This window comes from Pan troglodytes, chromosome 1, assembly GCF_028858775.2.
Source record: "Pan troglodytes isolate AG18354 chromosome 1, NHGRI_mPanTro3-v2.0_pri, whole genome shotgun sequence".
In the NCBI taxonomy this organism is placed as follows: domain Eukaryota; kingdom Metazoa; phylum Chordata; class Mammalia; order Primates; family Hominidae; genus Pan; species Pan troglodytes.
In genome coordinates, this window is record NC_072398.2 from 221,906,427 (window position 1) to 221,928,001 (window position 21,575).

At 44.0% G+C, this 21,575-nt stretch overlaps 1 protein-coding gene across 8 annotated transcripts in view; it reads right to left on the minus strand.

The window, feature by feature from the left end:
• The window catches only part of UBE4B (ubiquitination factor E4B), a 148,777-nt gene that overhangs the window by 97,144 nt on the left and 30,058 nt on the right, over positions 1–21,575 (minus strand). For all 8 annotated transcript variants that reach the window (XM_024356276.2, XM_063786433.1, XM_024356272.3 and 5 more), the window contains exon 2: positions 12,243–12,429. In XM_024356276.2, the coding sequence (XP_024212044.1) occupies positions 12,243–12,429 (187 nt within the window). The remainder of the gene's footprint in view (positions 1–12,242; positions 12,430–21,575) is intronic.

Here is a 21,575-nt window from a genome sequence, read left to right on the forward strand (position 1 = left end):
AGGGAACATGCTCTGAAAATCAAGATAGTGAATTACATGAAGAGGGTGGAACATGATGATACAGCACCTTGTAAGCCCTCGGATTAGATTATAATTGGAAATAAGGAAACGAGGAAGGCTTTCAAGCAGGTGAGTGACATGTATTATCTCTCCTACTAAGCCATAAGATCCTTAAGGGACAGGAACACATGGTATAGAAATCACTCTCACACACAGTATTTGCCCCTGTGCCTTTGCTAGGCTTGGGCACATGACAAAGGCCATGCAGTACCGTGGCACAGTTCACATCCCACTGTGTGGGGAGAGTGCTAGTGGGCAGTTTGGAGTCAGAAGCAGGCAGTTGGTAAAACTACAAGCACAGCAGAGGTTGCAGGACCAGGTTAGCAAAAATGGGGCAGGGGGTGGGGGCTGCGGATAGGGAAAAGTGCAAGAATCAACCCCAAGTCAAAACAGGAAGTGTATTGATTCCCAGCACTGCACACGTCTCAAGAACAAGATATCATGAGCACTTTAACCAGATTTACAAAGTAATTAGTATGACCCTAGGAATAATGCTGTGAGATAAAGCCCAGAACTAATAAAACATACCCCTTTGGGGGCCCAAAGGCCACTCCAATTCGAGGAAGTACCCATGCCAGCATAGGACACACCTGTCCCAACTCAGAATTAAAATGAATAAGCAAAAAGCAAAGGATTTCAACCTCGTCTAGGAGCCTCCTGAACTCAGTAGCCTTTTAGGGGTCCTGCTGCAGCCCTCAGGCCTTGGGGCTTCTGTCTGAGCCTCTACCTCTAGCCAGCTGCTTAACCACCCTCGAATTCTCTCTTTCTCCCAAGCTCTGGACCAAGTAGAAGAGGAAAAAAAAAAAAAGGATTTTAATATAGCAATCAATGATAGGACCAAAGTTAGAATTTCATTGTCATTGTGGATAGCATTCTTAGCCAAAGACAACTTACCATAAAAGAATGGCTTTGATCTTGTTGACATTCCTACAGATGTACTAATAAGCAATCATAATGTTCATTAAAGACTCAAAATTGGAGAAGGAAAATGAGGGGAAATTGAAGATGACTGCTCTAGCCCTGCCTTGCATCAATCACTGGCAAGTCCATTCTTGCCCCAGGACCTTTGCATCTGTTTTCCTTCTGTCTGCAAAGATTGCCCCACAGATATCCACTTGGTTTGCTTACTCACTTCATTCAGGCCTCTGCTAAAAATGTCACCTTCTTCTAGAACCAGAAATACCATTTGACCCAGCAATCTCATTACTGGGTATATACACCCAAAGGAATACAAATCATTCTACCATAAAGACACATGTACACGTATGTTTACTGCAGCACTATTTACAATAGCAAAGACATGGAACCAACCCAAATGCCCATCGAGGATAGACTAAAAAAAGTGTGGTACATATACACCATGCAATACTATGCAGCCGTAAAAAAGAATGAGATCATGTCCTTTGCAGGGACATGGATGAAGGTGGAAGCCACCATCCTCAGTAAACTAACACAGAAACAGAAAGCCAAACACTGCACATTCTCACTCATAAGTGGGAGTTGAACAATGAGAACACAGGGACACAGGGAGGGGAGCAACACACTGGGGCCTAATAGGGGGAGGGTGGGGTCAAGGGGAGGGAGAGCATTAGGACAAATACCTAATGCATGAGAGGCTTAAAATCTAGATGATGAGTTGATAGGTGCAGCAAACCACCATGGCACATGTGTACCTATGTAACAAACCTGCACGCTCTGCACATGTATCCCAGAACTTAAAGTAAAAAAAAAAAAGTCGCCTTCTTAATAGGACCTACAGTGATTATGTACACACCCCCAGTGGTACTTATGCCAACATACTGCTCTCTTTTCCTCTATAATTACCATCATCTGAAAGATTTTGTGGTTTTGTTTGTTTTTGTTTTTTGAGACAGAGTCTCACTGTGTTGTCCAGGCTGGAGTGCACGGCACAATTTCGGCTCACTGCTACCTCTACTTCCAAGGTTCAAGTGATTCTCATGCCTCAGCCTCCCCAGTAGCTGGGCCTACAGGTGCGCACTACCATGCCTGGCTAATTTGTGTATTTTTTTTGTAGAGGTAACGTCTCGCTATGGTGTCCAGGCTAGTCTTAAACCCCTGGGTTCAAGCGATCCTCCCACCTAGACCTCCCAAAGCACAAGGATTACGGGCATGAGCCACCATGCCCAGCTGGGTATTTAAATTGTTTTCTCTCACTAAAATATAAGCCACATAGCCTACAACAGAACCTACTGCATAGGGAGATTTAAATAAATATGTATTAAGTGAAGCCTACGTGAATTTAGAGCATTCAATAAATCAATGTAACAACCAACATAAACAAACATATAAAATAGATAAAACATATCAAGCAAATTTGGAGGGATAAGAATAGGCCAGGAACAGTGGCTCACGCCTGTAGTCCCAACACATTGGGAGGCCAAGGTGGGAAGATCACTTGAGCCCAGGAGTTCAAAACCAAACTGGGTAACATAGTGAGAACTTGTCTGCACAAATAATTTAAAAATTAGGATGGGCATGGTGGCAATCCCAGCACTTTGGGAGGCCGAAGCAGACAGCCCACCTGAGGTCAGGAGTTCGAGACCAGCCTGGCCAACATGGTGAAACCTCGTCTCTACTAAAAATACAAAAATTAATTGGGCGTGGTGGCCAGTGCCTGTAATCCCAGCTACTTGGGAGGCTGAGGCAGGAGAATTGCTTGAATCCAGGAGGCGGAGGTTGCAGCAAGCCGAGATTACGCCATTACACTCCAGCCTAGGTGACAAGAGCAAAACTCCAACTCAAAAAAAAAAAAAATTAGCCAGGCATGGTGGCACGTGCCAGGAGTCCCAGCTACTTGGGAGGCTGAGGTAAAAGGATCACTTGAGCCTGGGAGGTTGAGGCAGCAGTGAGTCGAGATTCCATTGCTGCACTCCAGCCTGGGTGACAGAGTGGGACCATCTCAAAATAAAACATAAAAAAAACAATTATAATAGGATATGGAAGGATGTTGTTCCCTATATTATATAAAGTAATAATACTGTTGTTTTGCCAGGCATGGTGGCTCACACCTGTAATCCCAGCACTTTGGGAGACCGAGGTGGGCGGATCATCTGACATCGGGAGTTGGAGACCAGCCTGACCAACATAGAGAAAGCCTGTCTCTACCAAAAATGCAAAATTAGCCAGGCATGGTGGCACAGGCCTGTAATCCCAGCTACTCAGGAGGCTGAGGCAGGAGAATCGTTTGAACCCGGGAGGTAGAGGTTGCGGTGAGCCAAGATCGTGCCATTGTACGCCAGCCTGGGCAACAAGAGCGAAACTTCGTCTCAATAATAATAATAATATTGTTGTTTTTAAAAAGTAGAATTTTAAAAAATATATAAAACATTATTTATGACAGTCAACATTCTGTACAATAGATCACTAAAGCTTTTTCCTCTGATCTAACTGAAATTTTGTACCCTTTGATCAACATCTCCTTCTTCATCCACCCCCATTCCCCAGCCTCTGATAACCACCATCTACTCTCTATTTGTATGAGTGCAACTTTTTAAGCTCCCACGTATGCGTGAAAACATGCAATATTTGCCTTTCTGTGCCTGGCTTATTTCACTTAGCATGGTGTCTTCCAAGTTCATCCATGTTGCCACAAATGACAGAATTTCTTTCTTTTTGAAGGCTGAATAATATTCCATTGTGGATACATACCACAGTTTCTTTTCCCATTCATCTGAAGATGGATTATTTAGGTTGCTTCCATATCTTGGCTATTTGGAATAATGCTGCAATGAACATGAGTGTAGGTATCTCTTCAGCATATTAATCTTAATTTCTTTGGATATATACTCAGAGTGGGACTGCCAGATCATATGGTAGCTCTGTTTTTAGTTTTCTGAGGGACCTCCATATTGTTTTGTAAAATGGCTATATAAATTTACACTCTCACCAACGTAGAATTTTCTTTCTTTTTTTCTTTTTTTTTTTTTTTTTGAGATGGAGTCTCACTCTCACCACACTGGAGTGCAGTGGTGGGATCTTGGCTCACTGCAACCTCTGCCTCCTGGGTTCAAGCGATTCTCCTGCCTCAGCTTCCAGAGTAGCTAGGATTACAGGCACCCGCCACCATGCCCAGCTAATTTTTGTATTTTTAGTAGAGACAGGGTTTCACCATGTTGGCCAGGCTGGTCTCAATCTCCTGACCTCATGATCCCCCCATCTCGGCCTCCCAAAGTGCTGGGATTACAGGCGTAAGCCACCACACCCAGCCAGTAGAATTTTCAATCAGATAAATGCCTGTGTGAAAATGCTCCAAAAAAATCTACAATGCATAGCCGGGAGCCTGAGAAAGTGACTATTTGTGGCTGTTCTCTGTCAAGTACAGGACACCAGCATCTGCACCTCTTCACAAGTTCATGCCCTCATGCTAAACAGTGAGCCCCTGGAGGCCCCTGAGACTTATCCATCCTGCATCCCTAGTTCTCAATACAGTGCCCAACAGACAGAAGCCATTTATTAACTATTCAAGTGCATGAATGGAAGCAGGATGAAGACCATTTGAGTCAACATGTTAACGAATAATTTTAAGTTAAATAATCATTAAGTAGGTTAAAAACTAGCAGCCAAAGAAAAGAAACAAATTCTGTTTCTGATCCAGACCCCAGAATTAGCCCAGAGGCCAAATATATCATCTGGCTTCTCACTAGTTCCAAAGAGGCCCCACTGTTCATTTCTGCTCCCAGAGCAGAGGATCTTTACCTGTGGTCCACAGATGGAAACAGATGTCAAGGGGCTGAAGCAGTGTGACTAGTTGCTAAGTCTTTCATTTAAATCATTAATAAAGAAGCATATAAATAACTGTATTACAATCTTTAAAAATATGTTGATAATTATATTCCTATATAATTGTGTAATCCTATTTTATTATACATATTTAAAAGTAAATTTTGAGGTCGGGTGCGGTGGCTCACACCTGTAATCCCAGCACTTTGGGAGGCCAATGGAGGAGGATCACTTGAGGTCAGAAGTTGAAGACCAGCCTGGTCAACATGGTGAAACTCCGTCTCTACTAAAAATACAAAAAATTAGCCGGGCGTGGTGGCGCATGCCTGTAATCCCAGCTACTCAGGAGGCTGAGGCAGGAAAATCACTTGAGCCCGGGAGGCAGACTACGTCACTGCCCTCCAGCCTGGGCGACAGAGCGGGACTCCATCTCAAAAAATAATAATAAAAGTATATTTTGAGAAGCCAATCAAAGGCTTCCCCAGTTTGCCAAAGGGAACCATGGAATGAAAACAATGGAGAACTCCACGCCTGTAATCCCAACACTTTGAGAGACTGAGGCAGGAAGATCGCTTGAGGCCAGGAGTTCAAAACCAGCCTAGGCAACACAGTAAAACTTCATCTCTACAAAAAAAATTAAAAAATTAGCCGGGCATGGTGGCGCGCACCTGTAGTCTCAGCTACTTCTGAGGCTGAAGCAGGAGGACCACTTAAGCTCAGGAGTTTGTGGCCGCAATGAGCTATGGTCGCACCACTGTACTCCAGCCTGACTTTGTCTTAGAAAAACAAAAATGAAACCTGCCAGCTCTAGAGAGTATACAGGCAGACCTATTCCACTGGAAGACCTATTCCACTAGACCTAATAATCCTGTCAAGATGAAAATGGTTGATAAAGGATCTGTTGGGGGACTCTTGAGCAATCATGACCTCCTCTTCAGAGGTCACAACAGCGAGGAAGGTTAAGGCCTTCGTTGAATATACTCAAGATGTTTGATAGGCAAACATCAAAGAGAAGACAAGCATAATTCCAAAACAAGGCTGTAAAATAAAATAACCCGAGACAGTTAAGAAGTTCTGAAGATTAAGCAATCACAAATCATCTAAAGATAGGGGAAGAAACTAAGAAAACTAGACTGTCCTCCAAAGAATTTAATAAACACAGATATTAAACAGGAAATGAAAGAACATTTCCTCCCCAACTAGGCTAAAGGCTCTTTAAGGAAAGAAACCGAGTCTCACTCATCTTTGCATTCCCATGACCAAGTACTGTGTCTGACCTGCAGTAAGCCCTACATTTTAAATATAAAAGTAGCATAATCAACCAGGCACGGTGGCTCACATCTGTAATCCCAGCACTTTGGGAGGCTGAGACAGGTGGATCACCTGAGGTCAGGAGTTTGAGACCAGCCTGGCCAACATGGTGAAACCCCGTCTCTACTAAAAATACAAAAATTAGCCAGGTGTGGTGGCACGCACCTGTAACCCCAGCTACTCGGAGGCTGAGGTGGGAGAATCACCTGAACCCGGGTGACGGAGGTTGCAGTGAGCCAAGATCGTGCCATTGCATTCCAGATTGGGTGACAGAGAGAGACTCTGTCTCAAAAAAAAAAAACTAGCATAATCAGTGTTAACTATAAAAAAGTGGCATTCATCTGTAGGAAAAGCATCACCCATATATATAAAGTTCTAAGAGAGCCAAGAGCAGTGCCACATAACAATGCAGTAAAACATGAAGAAATATCTGGAATGGCAAGTCTGGAACAGCAATGACCTGTGGACTTGGTTCCATAGGCACTAGTTATGTTATCATGTACATTTGAAATATTTTATATAATAACTTTTTTTCTAATTTTAGAAGAAAATGAATAGACTGAGGATTTTTAAAATTCTGCTCAGCACTCAGCACATCAGGAAAAACAGAGACAATCCAGCTGGTTGTGGTGAGAGGAACAATGTCAGCCAGCTGTTTTTCAAAAGAACTCAAATCTTACTTCGCTTCTAACATTTCCAACAAGAAATATTTCTTTCATTCATTTAGCCACATAACACTTGGCATTTCCAGACTGCTTGCCATATGCTAAGCACGGTGCTGGGGGTAAGGGGATGAGCAACACTGGCAAGGCTCCTGCCTAACCTTACATTCAAAGGGAAGAGGAGATGCAGATCAAAAACAAAGAAATAATACTCCTGTTTGCAAGGAGGGTCTTAGCAGACGTAAGCAAGTTAAAATAAGCTCATACTCAATTACGGTGGTCCCTAATCCAGTGGCTGTCATGAGAGGGAAATTTGGACACAGACACACACAGAACGAAGATGGCCATGTGAAGACGGACGTGAAGACTGGAGTTATGTTGCCACAAGCCAAGAAATGCCAAGGACTGCCAGCAACTATCGGAAGGCAGAAGAAAGGATTCTCCCCTTATTGGGAGGCATCGCCCTACCAACACCTTGGCTTTGGACTTCTAGCCTCTAGAACTGTGAGAAAATAATACTGCTGCTGTAAGCCTTCAAAAGTTTTTGATAGGTTGTTACAGCAGCCCTAGGAAACTACAGAAGCAGATGGCACTGCAAGAAGCTGGGACTAGGCCGGGCGCGGCAGCTCACACCTGTAATCCCAACACTTTGGGAGGCTGAGGCGGGAGGATCATGAGGTCAGGAGTTCGAGACCAGCCTGGCCAACGTGGTGAAACCCAGTCTATACTAAAAATACAAAAATTAGCCAGGCGTGGTGGCAGGCGCCTGTAATCCCAGCTAATCGGGAGGCTGAGGTAGGAGAATAGCTTGAAACCAGAAGGTGGAGGTTACAGAGAGTCGAGATCGTGCCATTGCACTCCAGCCTGGGTGACAAGAGCGAAACTCCATCTCAAAAAAAAAAAAAAAAAAAAAAGGCTGGGACTGCAGATGGGAGAAGCAACTGGAAGTGGAAGGACCCCCTACAGCTTCTCAATCCTTGCTTTAGTTACTTGCAACTGAAAACAGCCCAACTAAGAGGGCCACCAAATGACTGCTGCCAAGCACTCCTGGATGAAGGACTTTTTACCATGGGTGGCACCCCACCCAGTGTTTGTCTCTGTTAGCACTTCTTGGCCAGGCGTGGTAGCTCACGTGTGTAATCTCAGCACTTTGGGAGGCCGAGGCAGGTGGATCACCTGAGGTCAGGAGTTCGAGACCAGCCTGGCCAACATGGCAAAACCCCATCTCTACTAAAAATACAAAAATTAGCTAGGCATGGTGGTGGGCACCTGTAATCCAGCTACTTAGGAGGCTGAGGCAGGAGAGTTGCTTAAAACCAGGAGACAAAGGTTACAGTGAGCCAAGATCACGTCATTGCACTCCAGCCTAGGCAACAGAGTGAGACTGTCTCAAAAAAAAAAAAAAAAAAAAAAAGAAAAAAAAAAGAAGCACTTTTTGAGTCTGGAACAAAAATCTCTCAATCACATTCGGTGGATAATAAATCTACCCATTAGACCTATGTCTAACTTCCAGGACCACAGAAAATAAACACAAGCCATCACCTTCCTCATGCCAGCTTTTTAAACTCTTTAACGGACAGCTATCATATTTTCTTGAAATTTATTTTTCTCTTTTTTGAGACAGGGTCTTGCTCTGTTGCCCAGGCTGGAATGCAGTGGTGTGATCACAGCTCACGGCAACCTCCACCTCCTGGGCTCAAGCAATCGTCCCACCTCAGCCTCCCGAGTAACTGGGACTACATGTGTGCACCATCACGCCCCGCTAATTTTTTGTAGAGACGGGGTTTTGCTATGTCGCCCAGGCTGGTCTTGAACTCCTAGGCTCAAGGGATCCTCCCCCCTTGGCTTCCCAAAGTATTATGATTACAGGCGTGAGCCACTGCACCTGGCCTGAACAGAGAATAGATGTAACCTGTCTTAAGAGAGATTTTCTGTTTGTTTTTTCACTTATTTAGGAAATCATGAAAATCTGTTTATCCAACCCACCAAAGCATGGCTAATAATATCGAACTGTTTGTGATTATGAATAATGATGACTATGTGAGAAACATAATCAGGACTACTTAGCATAGAGGTACCCGGGCAAGAACTAACCGTTTAGGGAATGCCCAAGCCTTTCTGTTAGTTTGTGATAACAGCATATGGGCTGTTACACAGTGTTGCACTTATGCTTTAGTGGGGCCCCTCTGGCTCTACACTGAGAACAGACTCAAGTGAAGCAAGGGTGGGTATGAGACGACCAGTTAGGAGGCTGTTCCAGAAATCCAGGCAAGAGATGCTGGTGCCTTGGACCTGGGTAATAGCGGTGGAGGTGATGAGAAGAAACAGGTGGTGAGAATCTGGTCTGCTTCTAGTTTTCTGACAGGTCTAGAGCAGGGCCAAGCAAGCTCTAGTCCACAGGCCAAATCTGGGCTACTGCCTGTTTTTGTAAGTGAAGTTTTACTGGAACACAGTTACACTTGCTCATTTACATATGTTCTATGGCTGCTTTTGTGCTACAGAAGCAGAGATAAATAGTTCTAACCTCACAGCCTCCAAAGCCAAAAATATTTACTATCTGGCCCTTAACAGAAAGAGTTTGCCAATCCAGGTCTAGAAAACATGAATTGTCATTTATTGAGATGGAAACCTGGGAGAAGATAAAATGTGAGGCAACAGCAAAGCTTGATTTGGGGCATGCTAGCTGTGACATGCCTGTTAGACATCCAAGCAGAGATGTCAGGTAAAGCGCTGGATGTGTCAATCTGAGGTTCAAGGAGCAGGTCCACGTTGGTGATAAAAGCTTAGGAATCATCAAATGAGGGTAATTAAAGCCAGGACACTGGATGACAACAGTAAGAGAATAAAGCTGGATGGAAAGGACAAGAGGTTAAATATTGAGCCCTTGAATCCTAACATTTAGAAGTCAGGGAAATGAAAAGGAACCAGGCAAAGAGTGAAGAAGGAACAGATACAGAGAATGCATGAAAACCAGGAGAATGTGCTGTTCTGGAAGCCAAAAGAAAAACGTGTTTTCAGGGGAAGTGGGTGAAAGCCATGTCTAATGAGGCTGATGGGTCAGACCAGACAGTGACTCAGAGCAACCACAGAGCAACCACGGGAACCCTCGCCTGACTGCAGTTGATTCAGCAAAGAGTGCAAGGGCAGAAGGGGATGCAGAGGACAGGCAACTCATTCCAGAAGTTCTGCTGCAAAGGTTTTGGTGCAGAGATGTGGGGGAGAAGCTGGCAGGGGGAATTAGATCAAGAGCGTTCCTTCTGTTCATTCCCATGATGGCAAAAGTAATGGCATTATATAGGCTGTTAAAAAAAAAAAAAGGCCATATGAGATGGAAAATCTGATGAAGCAAGAGAGAGAAAGGAACTGCTGGAGTGAAGGCTGAGTAACTGAGGGGAGATGGGATCTAGGGTCCAAGCCTCAACAGCAGCAGGGACAATTTGTGCATAACAAGAACCAGGCACACATACAGGTAGGCAGATGGATGTGATGACTGAGGCTGACGGAGGTTCCCTGCCTAGGTTCCGCCTGCATCGTTTTCTCAATGAAATATGAGGCCAGAGTTAGGTGTGGTGGCACATGCCTATAGTCCCAGCTACATGAGAGACTGAAGCAGACGGATCATTTGAGCCTGGGAGTTTTAAGCTGTAGTGCACTAGGATCACGCCTATGAACAGCCACCATGCTCCAGCCTGGGCAACCCAGTGAGACCTCATCTCCAAAAAAAAAAAAAAAAAAAAAATAGAAAGAAAGAAATGGGAAGCCAGGCCACTAGCTGAGAGAGTGAGCATGGAGAATGAGGTACTGCACACTCGAGAAGGTAGAGTGTGATCAGCAGAGTGAGTGAACTGGGAAGCATGGTGCAACAGCCTGCCAGTATCAAGGGTCTACCCGAGTTTGTGATCATGAATTTGATTTGTTGTTGTTGTTGTTGTTGTTGTTATTGTTGTTTTTGAGACAGAGTCTCACGCCATCACCAGGTTGGAGTGCAGTGGCGCAATCTTGGCTCATTGCAACCTCCACCTCCCGGGTTTAAGCAATTCTCATGCCTCAGACTCTCTTGTAGTTGGAATTACAGGCAGGTAGCACCACGCCCGGCTTTTTGTATTTTTTTTGTGAGACGGGCTTTCACCATGTTGGCTAGGCTGATCTCGAACTCTTGACCTCAACTGATCCACCCACCTTGGCTTCCCAAAGTGTTGGGATTACAGGCATGAGCAACCACACCCAGCCATGTAATCATGAATTCGAAATGAGACAGACATTTCAAAAGTTTTCAATTAGTTCAAATGGTTCTGAGTTTTTCTATAGCCTTATTCCAGTGCATGAGACAGAGTAGGTGGGGAATGGGATTTAACCAAGATCCTGGTTTAAATAAGCAAGTAAGACAAAGTGAGAGAGGTTCTCTCCAGGACAGATTCCAGCATTCCAGGTATGGCCTGACCAGGGTGAGGCAAAGAGCACTGTTGTCAGTACTGTGTCCAAGGAAAATCACATTTGGAATCCTGAACCCGTCAATCCTACCAGAAGACCATCAGAGCTTCTCAGAGACATACAGAGGAAACATTATAGGCAAGGATCTTCTTTATTACTAACAGATGTTTTGGTTGAACCACATTAGGTATAAACATTTATATATATCTATAGTCTACATTGATACCTAACGAGAAGTAAAGCAACAAAAACTCTGCAAATACTTTTAATTGACACGATTCTAGATCAAGAAGACAGATGATTCAGAAGGCTATCAAATTATTAGATGATATTATGATCAATGCAGTCCTCTTAGCACCCCCTTTACGCAACTAGAATCCTAATTATAAAATAGTAATTATTATTATATGACAATACTACTATATTTGATAGAAAAGTTCACAGACAAAAGAGAGATATTTTCAAATACACAGTATGAGAAATATCATCATTTCCCAACAAAGACAGTCCTGGATATCAAGCATCAGCTCATTTATTAAAAGAAATAAACTTTTACTTTTTAATGAGATAGTTCTAAACATCCTATCAGGTAGTTTTATCCTCTGAAAAGTTAAAGAAAAAGTTCTGTGCCAATGCAGAATGAAGACGAGGAAATCTGCAATTAGAGGTGTTCATTTTGACCATTATTTTAATCTTGCATTTTCAGATTATTTTATCTTAAAACCATCAACCAAATTCATAAAATCAGCAGAACCAAATTCAGTCTTAATCATCTTGTCATCAGAGATAATACCTAAACCTGTTTGAAAAAAAAAAAGATGGAAGTTATGGAAAGAAAAGCAATTGGTTTAACAGATTGCAATAAAAAAAAAAGCGATAACACAACACATTGCAATGATATTTAAACTACTACTTGGAGGATTTTAAAGAGCTGATGTCTGCTTCATTTTAATCTGTTCTGGAAACATCACAACCATCAGCTTAACAAAAAGCTAAGAAGAATTACAAAAGAGTCCCAGGTATGAAGCTTGGGCTTACCTGATGCACCTATTGGGGAGGTAGCTGGGGTCATGTTGTGGACATTGAGACCAAGACTCTGAGAGGGTCCTGGGGCTGATGCCGCTATGGGAGGCCCCGGAGGGTTCTCCCTCTGGGGAGAGGTGAGTGGGGTGGTTGGCTGAGAGGTCTGTCCACCAGCAAGTCGTGCAAGGCGCCTCCGTCGAATCTACAACATGAGGGGAAAAGGGCATTCTATAACTAATCAGCAGAAACACAATTCTGCCAGAGAATGACATTATTCATAACCAAACCAGAGTTTAACAACTCAATATGCCTTCAGCAAAAGTACTCTTCTGAGAGAATAACTCGCTCTACCAGTATTCCTACAAGCTCTATCACTTGAGTTTTTAACAACTGTATTTTGGCCAGGTTCAGCGGTGCCTGCCTATAGTCTCAGCTACTTGGGAGGGTGAGGTGGGGGTAATCGCTTGAGCCTAGGAGTTCAAGACCAGCCTGAGCAAAGCAGTGACACCCCACCTCTAATTCATACATACATAAATACATACATAAATACATATATACTGTATGTTAGTTCCCTTACCATCTCTGTTTATCACACCTCCTTGGCTGACATGGTGAATTTACGGTAAGCATATTACACTTTATTTTAGAGAGAGTCTCTCTGTCACCCAAGCTGGAGTGCAGTATTTCAATCATAGCTCACTGCAGCCTTGAACTCCTGGGCTCAAGTAATCTTCCCACCTCGGCCTCCTAAGTATCTAACACTGCAGGTGCAAACCACCATGTCCAGCTAATTAATTTTTTTTAATTTTTGACAGAGACGAGGTCTCACTATGTTGCCCAGGCTGGTCTCAACCTCCTGGCCCCAAGTGATCCTCCCACCTTGGCCTCCCAGAGTACTAGGATTATGGGCATGAAGCACCATGCCCAGCCTATGCTTGTAACACACTAAAGCTTGTTGTTATTTTAATAAAATGACCTAACTTGGTCATTTCAAATAGGTAAGATTTAAAAATAAATAGCCAATTGGCCAGGTGTGGTGGCTCACGCCTGTAATCCCAGCACTCTGGGAGGCTGAGGCAGGAGGATCACGAGGTCAGGAGTTCGAGAACAGCCTGACCAACATGGTGAAATCCTGTCTCTACTAAAAATACAAAAATTAGCCAGGTGTGGTGGTGCGTGCCTGTAATCCCAGCTACTGAGGCAGGAGAATCACTTGAACTCGGGAGGTGGAGGGCAATTGCAGTGAGCTGAGATGGCGCCACTGCACTCTAGCCTGGGCAACAGAGGGAGACTCCACCTCCAAAATAAATTAATGAATAAATAGCCAATTTAATTCACTAAAACAATGAGAAACAAAAGTTACACTAAGACACAAATTTAACCATCACTTGTAGGAGCAAAATGATCAGATTTTCTTTTTTTACTTGATTCAATAAAAATACAATCTGCCACTTCTTCCTTTTAACATATAATTAAAGAGCAACACCTTATTGAAAGAGAAAAATTAATCCATTCATTCAAAATGTGTTTGTTGAACTCCTACTAACAGCAGGGCATCTCCAAAAGCTTCCTAACAGATTTACCCATGTCCCCTGAGCAAAAGAAGCCAGATGTAAAAAAAAACAGAGTGGATGATTCCATTTCTATAAAATTTGAAAATAAGAAAAACTAAACTATACCATTAGTTTGGATAATGGTTATCCTTGGTGGGAAAGGGGCAGGAAGCAGCTCGGGAGAGGCAGGAGTGAGATTCTAGGGATCTGGTAATGGTGTTTTTTTGTTTTTTTTTTTTAATTTTAACTGGATACTAGTGTCACAGGTATGTCCACTTTATGAAAACTCACTGGGTTGTATACTTACAACTATGAGTAATCAGTTCATGGGTATTCATCTTATTCTTCTTCATAGTTTATATGTTAAATATAGTCTTCTGTATAGCATGTAATTTTTTTTTTTTTCTGAGACGGAGTTTCGCTCTTGTCACCCAGGCTGGAGTACAATGGCACCATCTCGGCTCACTGCAACCTCCCCCTCCCAGGTTCATGCGATTCTCCTATCTCAGCCTCCCAAGTAGCTGGGACTACAGGCATGCACCACCACACCCACCTAATTTTTAATTTTTTGTAGACATGGCATCTCACCATGTTGCCCAGGCTGGTCTCAAATTCCTGGGCTCAAACAATCCTCCCACCTCGGCCCCCCAAAGTGCTGGGATTACAAGTGTGAGCCACCATGCCGGGCCAAGTTTCATTATCTTACAGACAGCTAAATTTAGGAGTTCATGCTTGATTTCTAATTCAAATTCAACCTTTATTACTGACTACTTTACTTATCTGGAGCCTATCCAGATAAGTCACTTAACAGCTCTCTGCTTCAGTTTCTGCACAATGGACATCCGTACACTGCACATCTGTACAATGGGGATGAAATCATCGGCCGAGGGGAGTCCGAGGCGGTGGATCATTTGAGGTCTGGAGTTCGAGACCAGCCTGGCCAACACGGCAAAACCCTGTCTCTACTAAAAATACAAAGATCAGCCAGGCATGGTGGCACACACCTGCAATCCCAGCTACTTGGGAGGCTGAGGCAGGAGAATCACTTGAACCTGGGAGGCGGAGGTTGCAGTGAGCCAATATCGCACCGCTGCACTCCAGCCTGGGCGATGAAGTGAGACTCCGTCTCAAAAAAATAAGAAAAAAACCAGTATCTTCCTTACAGGGTTGTGAGAAAACCACCACCCTGTCCCTTTCCCTACTTATTTTTTCTCCGTGGCTCTGATCTGCCCTATGACATGTGTGATATATTTATTTGTGTATTGCTTAGTTACCATCCCCCTAATTGAAGTTTCTTAAAAGCAAGAACTTCCGTTGCACCAGTGCCTAGAACAGCGTCTGACACATGGTAGGTACTCTCTAAATATCTGCTGAATAAATGAGAAATACTAGAAAAATGCACTGAACATAAAATTGACTAATTTATTAGTTGACGTTATCATTATCATTGGAAGAGCATACCTACTATTGTTGGAAAAAATATGAAGTCACCTTAAACCTCAATGCCAAGTTCAGCCCAAGATGTTAAATTTGGATGTTCTACTCAGTGATATAAACAGAGAATAAATGTTCTGACTCACTGTAATATGCGGTTGAAGAAAGAAAGGATTCTAAGGTTTCAAAAAAGGTTGAAGAATCAAGACTTTGTGAAGCATGTTGCAGACTATTAAGCAGGAAGAAAGAGTTAAGAGACAGAGGCAGGTCCATACATGACAGAAGGGGTAGGAGAAGATTGGGAGAATACATTTTGCCCCATCTTAAAGATCCGCTGGAAAATTTAGGAAGAGCCATGCAGGGGGCAGCGTTCTGGGCTGCCCACAGCAGGGCTCTCAGTAGAGGATAATGCCCTTGGGTGGTCTGAATGCCTTCTACACTGGTGTTAACTTTGAACTGGTTTAGCAACCTGAGGCCCTGGGAATATCTGGATAGGGGACTCACAAGAGAATGGCTTTGTGCAATCACAGGTATAAAGGTTTACCTCCAGCCTGGGCAACATGGAGAAACACCGGCTCTACTAAAAATACAAAAACTGGCCGGGCACAGTGGCTCACGCCTGTAATCCCAGCACTTTGGGAGGCCAAGGCAGGCAGATGGCCCGAGGTCAGGAGTTCGAGACCAGCCCGACTAACACGGGAAAACCCCATCTCTACTAAAAATACCAAAAATTAGCCAGGTATGGTGGCACGCGCCCATAATCCCAGCTACTCAGGAGGCCGCGGCAGGAGAATCACTTCAACCCGGGAGGAGGAGGTCACAGTGAGCCGAGATCGCACCACTGCACTCCAGCCTGGGCAACAGAGCGACACTCCTGCTCAAAAAAAAAAAAAAGAAAAAAGAAAAGAAAACTGTGCCAGGTGCAGTGGCTCATGCTCGTAATCCCAGCATTTTGGGAGGCCAAGGTAGGTGGGATCACTTCATGTCAGGAGTTCGAGACCAGCCTGGCCAGCATACTGAAACCTCATCTCTACTAAAAATACAAAAATTAGCCAGGTGTGGTGGTAGGCACCTGTAATCCCAGGTACTTGGGAGGCTGAGGCAGGAGAATCACTTGAACCCAGGAGGCGGAGGTTGCAGTGAGCCAAGATTGTGCCACTGCACTCCAACCTGGGCAACAGAGCAAGACTCCATCTTAAAAAAAAAAAACAAAAAACTGGCCAGGCATGGTGGCTCACCCCTGTAATCCCAGCACTTTGGGAGGCTGAGGCGGGCGGATCACGAGGTCAGGAGATCGAGACCATTCTGGTTAACACGGTGAAACCCTGTCTCTACTAAAAATACAAAAAAATTAGCCAGGCATGGTGGTGGCCACCTGTAGTCCAAGCTACTCGGGAAGCTGAGGCAGGAGAATGGCGTGAACCCAGGAGGCGGAGCTTGCAGTGAGCTGAGATCACGCCATTGCACTCCAGCCTGGGCCATAGAGTGAGACTCCATCTCAACAACAACAACAAAAAATACTGAGATGGGAGGATCACCTGAGTCTGGGAAGGTCAAGGCTGCAGAGAGCCATAAAATCCAGTCTGTGCAACCCGGTGAGAGCCAGGTCTCAAAAAAAAAAAAAAAAAAAAAGTGTATCTAATTAATTTGACTACTAAGAGATGCAACCTCACTTTTTATCACAAACAGAACATATGAGATACACACCAAAAAATAGTCACAACACACCAAAATATGATTAAACATTTTTCTCATTGTTTACTTGACTTTTTTAACATTAAGCCCAAAGGACTGGCATAATCTCCTTTAAGTTAAACAAAAGTCCTTTTTTAAGAGAATTTTGTTTTCCCCTATCTCACAGAGAAAAAAAAAAGTATAAAGAACTTCCAGTTCCTCAATTTGTGTCCTAAACCACAACTCAAAGCCACACATACTAATCATGAAATCTCATTCCTAGAGTTTTTCTTGTCTGTTTCAGTTCTTATTTCACAAACGACATTAAAATAGGGCTTTCTCCTAATCTGTTATATGACGCAGCACTTCCCACCCTCACGTTCCTGATGAACTAAAAATAGATTCAAAACAGTGAAGGCCATTGTGATTTCAGGCAGAAGCTAAGACAGGATGGGCCAAACTGTTCCTCTTATTTTTAGCAGTTTGTGGGGAAAAACACCCACAAAACACTGTTATAAGTTTAATAAACAGTCATTCTACAAAAGTGTCTTACTTTTCTACTTTAAAAAAAAGTGAATTCCAATATAAAGAAAAATAATTGGAAATACTTTCTCTTTGGGGTAGTCTCCTTGGAAAGATGACAATAACTCCTAGTTCTGTTTTGGTTTTTTTTTGAGACGGAGTCTTGCTCTGTCACCCAGGTTGGAGTGCGGTGGCGTGATCTTGGCTCACTGCAACCTCTGCCTCCCGGGTTCATGCCATTCTCCTGTCTCAGCCTCCCGAGTAGCTGGGACTACAGGCGCCTACCAAAATGCCTGGCTAACTTTTGTATTTTTAGTAGAGTCGAGGTTTCACCTTGTTGGTCAGGCTGGTCTCAAACTCCTGACCTCAGGTTATCTACCTGCCTCAGCCTCCCAAAGTGCTGGGATTACAAGCGTGAGCCACCCGCCTGGCCAATAACTCCTAGTATTATTATTGGTTTTATTTTATTTTTTCACAGCTGGCCATGTTTGGAACTTATTAAATGCTATGACAATTTCACAGTAGGCCTAATCTAAGCCCAACAATGTTTCTCCAAAAAATGCATTTACATCCAAACATCACAGCTCTGTGATCTAAAATTCATCAGTTTCCTTAAAAAAAAAAATTCATGGTCAGATGTGGTGGCTCACACCTGTAATCTCAGCACTCTGGGAGGCTGAGGCAGGGGGATCACTTGAGCCCACAAGTTCAAAACCAGCCTGGGGAACATGGCAAGACCCCCCCGCCTCCAATCCCACAAAAAATAAAAAATTAGCTGGGCATGGTGGCACACACGATGTGTAGTGCCAGCTACTAGGGAGACTGAGGCAGGCGGTCAAGGCTGAAGCAAGCTATGATTATACCACTGCACTCCAGCCGGGGTGTCAGAGTGAGACCCTGCCTCTAAATAGAAACAAAAGGGAAGGAAGGTAGGAAGGGAGAGAGGGAGGGAGGTACAAAGGGAGGGAGGTACGAAGGTAGAGAGGGAGAGAGGGAAGGAGGGGGGGAGGGAAGGAGGGGGGAGGGAAGGAGGGGGGAGGGAGGGGAACAATGATATATGTTATATTCACTTCGATAGCTACTGCTTTTAAAATGAGGCATATTTTTATGTTATGTGTATTTTCCATTTTTTAAAAAATTGAATTGAAAAAGCCGGTTGCAAAAGGGTACACATAATGATTCCATTTATTTTTTAAAAGGATGTAGATTTACATTATAATGAACATTATTATTAGTGCAAATTATACATAAATGCAAATGGCAATGACACAGTAAATTTCCATTTTTCCTCATCTTTCTTCTTTCACAGAATTTCTGATGAAAAGAATGAAAACCATTATTATTTCCCACTACATCTACCGTGGGAAAACATTCAGATGAAAGTGTAGCCCTGCTCCATAACGTCTTCACTCCAAGACCCAGGGTGAAAGAGCAGCCTCTAATGGGAACACTAGCAATCGCCCAGGCAAAGGGCAAGAGGCAGGGCAAACTCCACACTGGCCCAGCGGTGACACATTCAATTGTGTTCACATTTAACTGGCCAAAACAGTCACAGGGCCGAAACTACCCCCGCAGCGTGGGGAAATAGAACCTTCCCCAGACAGGGGTGGTGAATATGTGGACAACAATACAGTGAAGTACAGCGGTCTCCTCTTCCTTCAACACACAGCTGGGCACTGGTGGTTGCTTATTGTGGAGCTGTGCCTTCCTCCCCCGCACGCTCCTCCCGCCACTTGCCCCATAACTGCTCTATATCCTGCTCCCTGACCTGGATCTTTGCTCAAATGTTACCTTCTCAATGAAGCCTTCCCTTCCTTCCTCCTAGTTCCCATCTGCTTTAGTGGTTCTCCATACTTTCAAATAGTTCAGCCAAAACCAACAAGTATGTGTGGGTGTATAGATGTATATACACACATTTATATACAGACAAAGCGAATGTAACAAAAAATAAACTGATGAATCTAGGTGAGTCATTCAAATTTTCTGCAGATTTAAAAATTTTTAGGGCCAGGCACGGTGGCTCACACCTTTAATCCCAGCACTTTGGGAGGCCAGGCGGGTGGATCACTTGAGGTCAGGAGTTCAAGACCAGTCTGGTCAACATGGTGAAACCTCACCTCTATCAAAAATACAAAAATTAGCTGGGCATGGCAGCGGGCACCTGTAACCCCAGCTACTCAGGAGGCTGAGGCAGGAGAATTGCTTGAACCCGGGAGGTGGAGGCTGCAGTGAGCAGAGATTGCACCATTGCACTCCAGCCTGGGCAACACAGTGAGACTCTATCTAAAAAAAAAAAAAAAAAAAAAAGTCCAGAATAGAAAGTTGAGGGAAAAGTTAGACCCACCAGCATGGCTTTTGTTTTTTTCTCTAGCCATGTGCAGCAGTACACAGTAGGCACAGAGATGGACTAGCCAGGGCTGTTGAGAGAGGAAAAGGAAGTGACAAAGAGACGAGGTGATAGAGAGTGGAACTGAAGGGTAATGATAATGATGCAGACACAGGAAGCCCTGGCAGCACCTGGATTCTTGATTCCAGTCTCTTCCTGTGACCCAGCTATCTTTCTATCCCTAGGTTCAGGAAGAAGACTCCTGTATCCTTAAAATAAATCCCATTTTTGGCTTAAGCTCAATAAGATGTTCTATTACTTACTGCACGTATGCATAGAAATACAACAATTCCCCGGAGATGCGATCAGCAGTTTGCTTGTGCATAGAGTATCACCTTTTTTTCACCATCTTATATTAGGTTTTCAGGATTCAAATTCATTTACACTAACTGTATATTCATGTGATAACTGAATCATCCCAGAGAGCAATTTTGAAAATCGAGCCACATACAAATGCTATGTGCTTACTACTTGACTTGAGTTTCTTTTTCAGGACAGGTAGGGGTTAGGCAGACGAGGAACAAAGGAGCGCCGGCAGAGGTTGGGAGGCTTTGTGAGCACACACACTGTTTAGGGAACGCTGAGTAGTTGGTAAGAATGAGTGTGTATGGACATGGTGAGGCACAGACAAGAAAGACAAGCTGCAACAAGCTCATGACGAGCTGTGAATACCATCCTAAGACACTGAACTTGTTCATGAAGGCAAGGAAGACATCTTTTGAAGGATTTAAGCAGGGGAATAACCAGGTAAGATGTACTTTTCTTTTTTTTTTTTTTTCATTGAGACAGTTTCATTTTTGTTGCCCAGGCTGAAGTGCAATGGCATGGTCTCGGCTCATTGCAACCTCTGCCTCCCTGGTTCAAGCGATTCTCCTGCCTCAGCCTCCTGAGTGGCTGGGATTACAGGCACCCGCCACCACACCCAGCTAATTTTTGTATTTTTAGTAGAGACGGGGTTTCACCATGTTGGCCAGGCTGGTCTCAAACTCCTGACGACCTCAAGTGATCTGCCTGACTTGGCCTCCCAAAGTGTTGGAATTACAGGCATTAGCCACCTCGCCCGGCCCAGATGTACCTTTCAAAACAAATCACTCAGCTACTGTGTGGAGAATGAATGGAGGCAGGCCACAAGCAAGCCTGCGCAATGGGCATAGGAAAGGGACAGCTCTGGAGATACTTGATCTGTGTTCCCAACAGAACTTGGCTGTTATTTGGAAGTAAAAAGTGAGGAAGAAGAATAATCTAGATTTCAGGCCTGGATACCTAAATGAATGGTAAAATACCCTAAAATTGAAAATACAGAAGATTTTAAGAACATGGGTTATGATTAGATTACTGAGTGTGAGGTACCTGGAAGAATACCCAACCAAAAATGTCCTACAGGTTACCGACATCTGTTTTGTTTTTGTTTTTTTGAGATAGGGTCTCACTCTCTATCACCCAGGCGGGAGTGCAGAGGCACGGTTTCAGCTCACTGCAACCTCTGCCTCCTGGGTTCAAGCGATCCTCCTGCCTCAGCCTCCCCAGTGGCTGGGACTACAGGCATGCGCCACCACACCCAGCTAATTTTTGTATTTTTATTAGAGACGGGGTTTCACCATGTTGGCCAGGCTGGTTTCGAATTCCTGACCTCAGGTGATCCCCCTGCCTCGGCCTCCCAAAGTATGCCCAGCCCCAACATCTGTTTTATTCGCCATCACTATTTTCTTTTTCTTTTTTTTTTTTTTTGAGACGGAGTTTCGCTCTGGTTTCCCAGGCTGGAGTGCAATGGCGCAATCT